The 9,837-nt window shown below is 64.8% G+C and overlaps 2 protein-coding genes across 6 annotated transcripts; one reads left to right on the top strand and one right to left on the bottom strand.

Moving 5' to 3' along the window:
• Positions 1 to 847: 847 nt before the first annotated feature.
• Positions 848 to 4,431, bottom strand: RFNG (RFNG O-fucosylpeptide 3-beta-N-acetylglucosaminyltransferase). Its single transcript, XM_007125603.4, has 8 exons — positions 4,113 to 4,431; positions 3,405 to 3,453; positions 2,725 to 2,827; positions 2,439 to 2,592; positions 2,049 to 2,137; positions 1,808 to 1,973; positions 1,148 to 1,233; positions 848 to 1,075 (listed from the first exon to the last, which is right to left on the bottom strand). Exons 1-8 carry the CDS (start codon positions 4,386 to 4,388, stop codon positions 994 to 996), a joined length of 1,005 nt encoding a protein of 334 aa, XP_007125665.2. The 5' UTR covers positions 4,389 to 4,431; the 3' UTR covers positions 848 to 993.
• A 43-nt stretch (positions 4,432 to 4,474) lies between these two features.
• On the top strand, positions 4,475 to 9,737 carry GPS1 (G protein pathway suppressor 1). Of its 5 annotated transcripts, none has more exons than XM_028499387.2 (15): positions 4,496 to 4,560; positions 4,740 to 4,940; positions 5,438 to 5,530; positions 6,035 to 6,216; positions 6,654 to 6,818; positions 6,987 to 7,122; positions 7,225 to 7,302; positions 7,482 to 7,542; positions 7,981 to 8,066; positions 8,284 to 8,378; positions 8,487 to 8,592; positions 8,673 to 8,753; positions 8,837 to 8,974; positions 9,046 to 9,180; positions 9,265 to 9,737. In XM_028499387.2, exons 1-15 carry the CDS (start codon positions 4,528 to 4,530, stop codon positions 9,337 to 9,339), a joined length of 1,665 nt encoding a protein of 554 aa, XP_028355188.1. In that variant the 5' UTR covers positions 4,496 to 4,527; the 3' UTR covers positions 9,340 to 9,737. The 5 variants fall into 5 exon arrangements, with proteins under 5 accessions (XP_023986153.1, XP_028355188.1, XP_028355186.1 ...); XM_028499385.2 differs by having other exon boundaries at positions 4,737 to 4,940; positions 7,485 to 7,542; XM_028499384.2 differs by having other exon boundaries at positions 4,737 to 4,940.
• The last annotated feature ends 100 nt before the right edge of the window (positions 9,738 to 9,837 follow it).

The following is a 9,837-nucleotide window of genomic DNA, read 5'->3' as shown; positions in this document are numbered from 1 at the left end:
TGGGGCAGAGCCTTCAGAGAAAGGAGCTGGATGCTGCGTGGCCCTATCCGGAGCTGAGCTGCCAGGTGCCACTGGTTAATTAAGACAACGACCGACAGAGAGTAACAATCAAGGCTTTATTTACTCGTTGCAGTTGCAATAGCAGAGCGAGAGACCAGAAGGCAGGCGCTGGCTCCCCTTGTTCTGTTTCCTCCTCCCATGGAAAGGCACCGTCAAGGTCAAGGTGGGTCAGCTGGTGGGATGGGGATGCCTCACTGCAGAGACGGCCCCACACAAAAGGCTCCTGCTATTTCATGGACTTAGGGCCCAGGGTGGAGGAAGGGAGGACAAGTACTGAGCAATGAGTCAGAGTGGAGAAAAGTTCTTCAAGTTCCCTCAGTAAGAACCCCTTGGCTGACGGCCCCCAAGAAGGTGGCCTCTGAATGGAGATGCCCTGGCTAGCAGTAAGCTGTGCCCAAGAGCACAGCCAGCCAGAGGGCCTGCATCCTTGAGTGCGGCTCCCGTCGGAAACAGAGGCCCTGTCTGGGCTCCAAAGCCTGGTGTGGGGAGGGCGGCTTCCCGAGAGAACGGAGGGTGAAGCATCTGCAGTCACCTTTGCTAAGCTGCAGCATCTCACACATGACCCTGGCCTGGAGTCCCTTCTCCAACAGGTGAGGGCAGCAGGACAGAGCCCTGGGAGTCAGATGTCAGCCCCCTCCCAGGCCCCCAGACCCTAGGGTGAGACCTTTCCTGTGAGAGCTGGGCCTGGGTCCCTGGGCAGGCACACAGCGCTGTCCCCCTCTCCCACAGTGCCAGGTCACCCGGGCCTGCCCGGGGCTGTGGGGAGGGCTCCAAGCCAGCTGGAGTATTTGCTGGGCGCCCTTATCTCCCTGGATGAGGCCGTGGCCGCCTGGAGCCCAGGAGGGGAGAGCACTGTTCCTGCTCCCTCAGGCAGGCGTCGCCCACTTGCACCTGGGGCAGAGCCAGAGGCACATTTGGGTCGGACATCGAGGGTCACCGAGAGGCGAGGTCACTCTGCTTCTGCACAGGACACCAGTCCGTGTCCGGGTAAAGAAGGCAGTGGATGGACTTAAACCTGGGAGGGAAATGGGAGTCAGGCTGCAAGGCAGGCGGGCTGGCCCAGCACTCCTCCCCACTGCCGGCTCACCGCGTGGGGTCCTGCTGCAGGCTGAAGCCTCCGGCCACGTTCACCACATTATGTGGGTTCTCAGGACCCCCGTAGCTTAAGGTGACCTGGGAGAGAGGAGGAGGGAGAGTCACTCTCCGGGCCAGTGGCTCCCACCCCGTCCTTCACAGGAGGTACCACTCGGCCTCCTGGTTCCCTAGCGCCCCCCACCCAGCGCTCTCAGGGTAGGCTCAGGAACAGCACTGAAAAGTAATGGGGGCTGAGAGGCGTGGCCAGCACAGAAGACACCTCAGGGAGGTGGCTGGTGCACATGTAGGGGCGAGAGGTCCCCAACCCCCTGCCCAAAGCTGATCCCCCCTCCCTGGGCCGGGTCTGTGACTCCTGTCGCCCCTGAACCACTGCCCATGGCCCGGGTGCCCTGGGCCCGCCCGCCTGGGAAGGCGCAGCAGCTGTTCTTTACAAAAGAGCCCCCACGTGAGCCTGGGAGCCCCCTACAGCCAGGACCCTGGGTCACAGCAGCCAGGGTCCAGGGTCCACGGCAACTTTGCCGCAGCACTGGAACCCACCCCCGCCCTGAGCCCTTGTTCAGCCGGGAGCCCATCTGGGTGCCGGGGAGCCAGGTGGGGGCAGGGGCCCGAGGCAGGGATACCTGTGGAGGCAGCAGGGGCCCAGCGCGCCTACCTGCTGGAGCAGGGTGTCGGGCGGCAGCCTCTGCAGGCTCTCCAGGTGGGAGTGGAACAGTGAGCTGTGCAGCAGGCGGGCGCCCAGCAGCCCCTCCACAATGTAGCCCACCGTGCAGTCATCTGGCAGCCGCACCCGCTCGGCTGTGCTCATGAAACTGCCCAGGCTGGGGAGCAGAGGGGGAAGAGGTCAGCGCCTCCCCAGCCCTGCAGCAGCCAGGGCCTGCCTGGCCTCCACTCACCTGGCCCACGGGCTCATCTTGAGTGCAAGGCCTCTGCTCAAGCAGAACCCGGCCCCTCCGGTAGCAAACCAGAACTTGACTGTGGTCACCTGAAGAGAAGGGAGCCACCAATCAGGTCTCTTCACCCCAACTCTTCATCTGGGCACTCCAACGGTCGTCCTTAAGCTGCTCCTTAATGACTCCCCGGTCAATTGGTAGAAGCTTCCCAGGGCACAAGGGCACCAGGGCTTCCACAGCCCAGTTGCCTGTGGCCCCAGCCCCTCCCGCAGCCCCACCTCACTTACCCCAGTTCCTGAAACACTGCATCTGGGTGGATCGGGCCCCTGTCCCAGCCCTTCCCTGCTGGGGTCTCCATGTTCTCAGCTGCCCCTCCCCGGCCCCAGCACTCACGGTTCCACCTCCTTGGACCCTCTCGGTAGCCTCGATGGGGTGGTCCAGGCTGGGCCGCCCCAGGTAGACGTCCTGGCTGGGTGAGAAGGTGGACAGCAGCTGCAGCAGGCCTTCGGGGTTCACGTAGTTGTCATCGTCCACATGGCAGAACCACCTGGGAACGTGCAATCTCTGGAGCGAGCCGGGCCCAGGGGGTGGGGGTGGGGGAGCCCCTGGCCCAGGTGGGGGCCCGGACTCTCACTCAGCCCTGGGGTCTCCAGGGGGCACGGGCGCGGCCACCACATACTTGCGTCCAGACTCGATGAACTTGTCGTATTCCACTGACATCTTGCAGCACAGAGCCTGGCGTGTGTGCACGGCTGAGCAGTTGGTGTTGACGACGTGGCTGCCTGCCCATTGGAGAGACGGAAGCATGAGGGCTGGGGTGAGGCCTGCTGCCAGTCCACCCCACTGAAGTCGGTCAAAATGCGGCTGGCTGGTCGGCACAGTGCCTGTCCTGTTCAAGGCCCAGAAGTCGGACCCAATCACAGCTCTGTCTTGATCTCCTTCAGCTGATCCTGTTGCTGCCCTCTGAGGTCCAGGCAGATGACAACCACTTGGAATCTCATACGAGAAAACCCACCAGGAAATAGGATGGAAATAGGACTGGGGTGGGACCACGCTGCTCTGAGCAGGACCGGAAAGGATGGTTCCCTGCTAGCCCATCTTCAGGGGACATGACTCCAGCTAGAGGCCCTGGGAAGTCAGCCAGTGGCTGAGGGAGACAGAGGATGGCTGGTAGGGTGGGGCCCTGGACTCCAGGCTCTGTCCTCTACCAGCTGTGTAACCTTGGGCAGGTGCCTTAACACCCCCCCCCCCACCCCGGCCTTTGTACACAGCAGGGGTCCATGTGGCACTGAACCAAGGGATAGCTGAGAAGGAGGCCCTCGGACACGCCAGCAGGGCTGGGCTGGGGAGGGCACTCACCTTCCTGGAGCTGTAGCTCAGGGTCATCCCCGTCGGTAAAGATGAACGTCTGTAGAGAAATAGCTTGTGAGGTTTCAAGAGGCACCTCCCAGGGACTCTGGGCCTGGCAGGGCCTTGGCCCTGTGAGCAATGGTGAAGCTGGAGAGGCAAGGGTGGGCTTGGACGGGATGGGGTCCAGGAGAAGGGAGGGCAGTGTCCCAGTGACAGCCTGCTAGTACTCTCAGCATCCCCAGTGCTGCTGGGGCCAGGCTTGCTCTTGCTGGAGGAGTTTCTGTGGTCTCAGCCCAGTGTCAGCTGGGAAAACCCACCCAAGCCTGAAGCCCGAGAAAGGACAGGAAAGGGTGGGCACTGAGGGTCCTGGGTCCCTGCATACTCAGGCCTGGGGCCTGACTGCCATGCTAGGGACACAGCGGTGGGTAGGGGGTCCTGGGGTGGGGATCCTGGGTGGGGTCCAGGGTGGGATTGCCAGTTTGGGGATGAGGGAGCGGGGTCCCAAGGCAAGGATGCCGGGGTAGGAGTCCCGGGTAGATCCCGGCGGTGGAGGTCCTGAGGGCGGAGTCCGGGGTCGGCTGTGCCGGGACTAGGGATGGGGGAGGTCCCGGGCCTGGGGTCCCAGGGTCAGGAATCCGAGGAGCTGGGATCTCGGGGCATGGGAGGGTGCCGGGGGCGGGAGTCCCGGGGTCCCCGGGGTCTCGGGACGGGGCCCACCTGCCGTCGGGCCCGGGAGATCCAGGTGCGCAGCAGCAGCCCTAGGCGCGGCCCGTGGTTCTTCCGGGTGGTCTTGACCGCGATGAAGACGTCGTCGGGCCGCAGGCGGGGGGCGGTGGCGGGCCGGGCAGGGGGAGCGCGTGGGCCGGGGGCTGGGGCCCGGGTCGGGGCCGGCGCGGGCGCGCGGGGTAGCGGCAGTGGCAGCAGCAGCAGCGCGGCCAGGGCCGCGGCCAGCGCGAGGCAGGCCCGGCACAGCGCCCCCCGCGCGCGGCTCATACGGCCGCGGAATCCGCGGGCACCGCCCGGCCAGGCGCGCCGCGGCCCCTTTAAGAGCCGCCCCGCCCACGCCACGACCCGGAAGCGGCGGCTGCGCTGCCCCGGAAGTGGACGGTGAGCCGCGGCGGGGTGGGCGAAGATGCCGCTGCCGGTTCAGGTGTTTAACTTGCAGGTAACGAGCCGCGGCCGGCGGCCCCCCCGCGCTCCCGCCTCTGGGCCGGAGCGGGGCCGGCCGTGCGCACCCCCCCGCGCGGCGTCCTCCCTGCGCCTGGGCTCCGGCCGCAGCGTCCCGCCCGTCGGCCCCGGCAGCCCGGCAGGCCCGGCGCGCTAACGCTCTCTCTCCTTCAGCAGCCAGCCAGCTCTGTGTCAGGGTCGGGGGGTGCAGAGAGTCAGGACAGAATGCGGGGTGGCCCGGCCCCCCGCGCGGCCGCGTCGTCAGTGGCAGATGTGCACTGCGCCCCTCCCAGCGGTAGGTCAGAGCTCTTCCTGCCGGGCACGGCCGGGGACTTCAGCCTGAGCGCCAGCCTGTCGGCCTGTACGCTGCTTTATGAGGTACCTTCCAGGACAGGGGCCGGGACCAGCCCGCACGCCCGCCGGGCCGCGCAGGGCGCCCGGGCGCCCCCCTCCCGCCTCCCGGTCCATCGGCGTTACTCGCCCGGCGCTGCGGCTCCGGCTGCTCAGCCGCGCCTGGGTTGAGGCCGTCCGTGTTTTCCCTATGGCTCGGAGGAGGCTGCGTCAGGACGGTGGCTGGGAGCACGTAGGGACCCTCTGGGGTCCCTGGGTAGTGGTCTTTCGGCTCTGGTTCCCGCCCCACAGATGGGCCATCACGGTCGGGCTGAGCGTTCTGCTCTTGAGCCAACAGTCTCGCTAGGAGCCCCCTGCCTGATGTGGCGGCGCTGGACTTGGCGGGCAGTGGGGAGGGGCTCGGGGGACAGGATCCCACCCGCCCGGGAGATGGAGGGCAGAGCTGAGCTGGGGCACAGTGAGGGTCACTCGCCCTCCCTGGGCGTCCCCTGCTCGAGGTGCCAAGATGCTGGCCCGTGTTGCAGGGGGCCGTGGAGCCTATGCAGATTGATGTGGACCCCCAGGAGGACCCGCAGAACGCGCCCGATGTCAACTATGTTGTGGAGAACCCCACCCTGGTACGGAGCCTGGCGGGCACTCCTGGGGCATCGGGGACTGCTTGGGGGTGTCAGTCCTGCTGGGAGGTCCAGGCTAGGCTCCCCACTCCCATCGCATCTTTTTCTGATTCAGATACTTTTAGGGTTTCTAGTTGCACGCTTATAATGGGTTGCTAGTCGGTTCCAGACCCTGCACCTGTTTCTCGCCCACACGGAGGACCCCTGTGTGCCAGGCCACCCTGCAGGTCGAGTCTCACTGCGAGGACAGGTCTTCCTTGGGACCCAGCCTGGGAAGCACTGTCTCCTCACTGCTCAGTTTCATGACTGGCTGCCCATGTGGCTCTGGCTGTTCACCCCCCAGGGCAGAGATTTACTCCAGAGGCCCTTGCACTGGCCCATCCCGAGTGGCCTTTCGTCAGCCCCTGGACAGTGGTTTATTTGGTGCCCACATGCCACTACTCCTGACTCACTGGCTGGGGCTTGAGGTCTAGGGTCCCAGCTTGCACAATCCACCCCCGCCCCCAGGACCTGGAGCAGTACGCGGCCAGCTACAGTGGCCTGATGCGCATCGAACGACTGCAGTTCATTGCTGACCACTGCCCCCCGCTGCGGGTGGAGGCCCTGAAGATGGCCCTGTCCTTCGTGCAGAGGACCTTCAACGTGGACATGTACGAGGAGATCCACCGCAAGCTCCTGGAGGCTGCCAGGTGAGGCCGGGGCTCAGTGAGGTGGGGCAGGGATTGCGTGTGCTATATGGCCAGCCTGGGCAAAGGCCTTCCCTGTGCTCCTGCAGTGCCTGGATCCGTGACACAGTGATCTGGCTTTCTTGTTGAAAACTCAGGAGGGGCAGAAACGGCCCAACGGGCTAGACTCATTCTCCTCGCTGAGAACTCAGGCTCCCTCCACGTTTGCACGCGTGTGCGGTTCCAACACTGAGCAGAGCCTGCGGAGACAGCAACGTGCTTTTTGCCTCTCAGCACAGCTGTGTGACTTATTTCTCATTGGGCTCTCCCGCCAGGCTGCGGGCTCCTGCTGTCACAACTGCCCCTGTGCCAACTGGGCCCCCTCCCGATGGGGGTGAGGGCCGCTGGGAGGCAGCTGCCCCCCCTGCACACGGGCCCCTAATGGCCAGGTCCTCCCTCAGGGAGCTGCAGAACGCACCCGATGCCATCCCTGAGAGCGGTGTGGAGCCCCCACCCTTGGACACGGCCTGGGTGGAAGCCACGCGGAAGAAGGCCTTGCTGAAGCTGGAGAAGCTGGACACAGATCTGAAGAATTACAAGGGCAATTCTATCAAGGAGAGCATCAGGTGTGCCCAGGAGCTGGGGGGTGGGCTCCATCAAGGAGATCATCAGGTGTGCCCAGGGGGCTGGGGGGCAGGCTCCATCAGAGGGAGCATCAGGTGCACCCTTGGGGTTGGGGGTTGGGCAGCCAGGCCCATGGACTGACCGGTGTCCACTTGCGGCCGGACCCACAGGCGTGGCCATGACGACCTGGGTGACCACTATCTGGACTGTGGGGACCTCAGCAACGCCCTCAAGTGTTACTCCCGGGCCCGGGACTACTGCACCAGCGCCAAGCACGTCATTAACATGTGCCTCAACGTCATCAAGGTGGGCCCTCAGGTGGGTGGCATGGGAGGGGGGCGTAGGGCAGCAATGCCCGTGGGCCAGGAGGGGGCGCCCCAGGCTGAGTGCATTCCACCTGCCCACCAGGTCAGCGTCTACTTGCAGAATTGGTCTCACGTGCTGAGCTATGTCAGCAAAGCCGAGTCCACCCCGGAAATTGCCGAGGTAATGATGGCTCTGTGCCCCTTGGAACTTGCCCCAGGATCCCTGACCACTCCTGGCCCTGGTGGGCCTTGTCCTCCTGGAGTCTGCCTCTGCTGCTCTTAGGCTGGGGCTGGGTGCCTGGGGGTTGATGAAGGTATGGAGGGCGGGGGGTTGCTCACATGTGCGACCTTCTCCTGCAGCAGCGTGGGGAGCGTGACACCCAGACTCAGGCCATCCTCACCAAGCTCAAATGTGCAGCAGGTGAGGGCCCTGGGGCACAGGGGCAGGAGGGCACCCCAGGTGACCTCATCCCAGCCAGGGAAACCCACAAGCCCCACACCTATTCTGTACCTGACACCTACCCGGCTCAGCTCCCCCTTGGAGAGGCTAGGGAGTGGTGACCAGTGGTTGGGAGTAGAGGCAGTGCCTTCTGACACCTGCTGCCATGGCTGGTTACCCCTGCTTCCACCCCTACCCCGTCAGCTGAACAGCTCGGGTGCCCTTTGCAATAGGAATAGCAGCTACTCAGCCTCCCCGGGCGCCTGGCTCACGGAGAGTGCTGCCGGCGCTCACTGGCGAGGTTACTTCTCACTTGCCAGCGTTTCTGTCCCAGGTGCGCGCCCGTTGATGGCCCCACGGGACCCTGGCAGCTTCCTCTGGATGCCGGGCTTCATCCTTTTTTCCCCTGCCCCCCTCCAGGCCTGGCTGAGTTGGCCGCACGCAAGTACAAGCAGGCTGCCAAGTGCTTCCTGCTGGCTTCCTTCGATCACTGCGACTTCCCCGAGGTGAGGGGCGTGAGGGTCTCTGGGAAGGAGAACTTCACTGGGGCTTGGGAAGCAGGGTGAGGGCTCGAGAGTTGGGCTCTCTGTTGGGCGGTCACCCCCATGGGGTCCTAGACATTCTGAGTGGGTGGTGGGTGAGGTAGGGTGGACCCAGCCCACACTTCTGTACTGACTGCCGGTGACCCCAGGACTCTGACCCATCTCCCTTCTTGCTCCTCAGCTGCTGTCCCCCAGCAATGTGGCCGTGTACGGTGGCCTGTGCGCCTTGGCCACCTTTGACCGACAGGAGCTGCAGCGCAATGTCATCTCCAGCAGGTGGGTGGAAGGTGGGGTACTGGGCACTGCAGCCCTGCTCCTGTGCCCCCAGCCACCTTCAGGCGGGTGGGCAGGCAGGGCCGGCTCTGAGGAGTCTGGCATCTGCAGCTCCTTCAAGTTGTTCTTGGAGCTGGAACCACAGGTTCGGGACATTATCTTCAAATTCTATGAGTCCAAGTATGCCTCGTGCCTGAAGATGCTGGACGAGATGAAGGTGAGGGGCCTGGCCTGGCTTGGAGGTGGGTGAGTGTGGAAGGCCTGGGGCAGCTGTCCCTGACTGGCTCTCCTCGCCAGGACAACCTGCTCCTAGACATGTACCTGGCCCCCCACGTCAGGACCCTGTACACGCAGATTCGCAACCGGGCCCTCATCCAGGTAAACGCAGGGGCAGAGGCTGAGGCCGAGGCAGGGTGCTACGGATGTGTCTGCGGGTAGCTCATGTTCCCTTTGCTCTGCAGTATTTCAGCCCTTATGTGTCAGCTGACATGCGCAAGATGGCCACGGCCTTCAACACCACGGTGGCGGCGCTGGAAGATGAGCTGACGCAGCTCATCCTGGAGGGGCTCATCAACGCCCGCATCGACTCCCACAGCAAGGTGGCCAGCCTCAGGGCTGTGGGGTGTGGGAGGGGAGACCCTGGGCCCCACTGAGCCCTGCACCTCCACAGATCCTATATGCCCGGGACGTGGATCAGCGCAGCACCACCTTCGAGAAGTCTCTGCTGATGGGCAAGGAGTTCCAGCGCCGTGCCAAAGCCATGATCCTGAGGGCAGCTGTGCTACGCAACCAGATCCATGTCAAGGTGCGGGCAGGGGGGCCCTGGGGTTGGGGGGATGGGATGGGCACACGCGTGCCCCCCTGGGCTAAGTGGCTGTCTCCACTGCAGTCCCCTCCCCGGGAAGGAAGCCAAGGGGAGCTGACGCCGGCCAACAGCCAGTCCCGGATGAGCACCAACATGTGAGGGCACACGCGGCCTCCAGGATGGTCTGCACACCCCCACCCTGCCCCGCCCCCCCAACCCTCGGCCTCCTGGGCCTCCCATCTGCTCCAGCAGCACTTCCAGAGGTGTTGCGTGTGGCCCACTTGTAGGGGCCTGGCTGCTGGCTGACGCTAGCCCTCAGCCCCCTGCCTGGGCTTCCACGTGCCCAGATTCTTGTGCCCCCCTCCCCCTTGCTGCACCCTGTGCTGGGGGTGCTGGGGAGGAGGTGGGCTTTCCTGGAAGGAGAGACCTGCTGGGCTCACCCACGTGGTGCCCGGGGCCCCCGCCTGGCAGCACTGTCGCCCAGCCTCCATGTTGATGTGTCATTTGGGGTTGTAGCATTGTTGACTCTTAGTCCATTAAAGGGCAGCCTGAGAACAGCCCCTTGCACCACTCCTTCCTGTCTCCATGGGGCCCCCTGGCCCAGTCCCCACCTCCTTGGGCGCCCCTTTACTCACACTGCACTTGGCTTTGCAGGGC

This window comes from Physeter macrocephalus, chromosome 14, assembly GCF_002837175.3.
Source record: "Physeter macrocephalus isolate SW-GA chromosome 14, ASM283717v5, whole genome shotgun sequence".
Classification (NCBI taxonomy): Eukaryota; Metazoa; Chordata; class Mammalia; order Artiodactyla; family Physeteridae; genus Physeter; species Physeter macrocephalus.
Note: the sequence above shows the minus strand (reverse complement) of the source record. Positions and strands in the feature narration are given on the sequence as shown.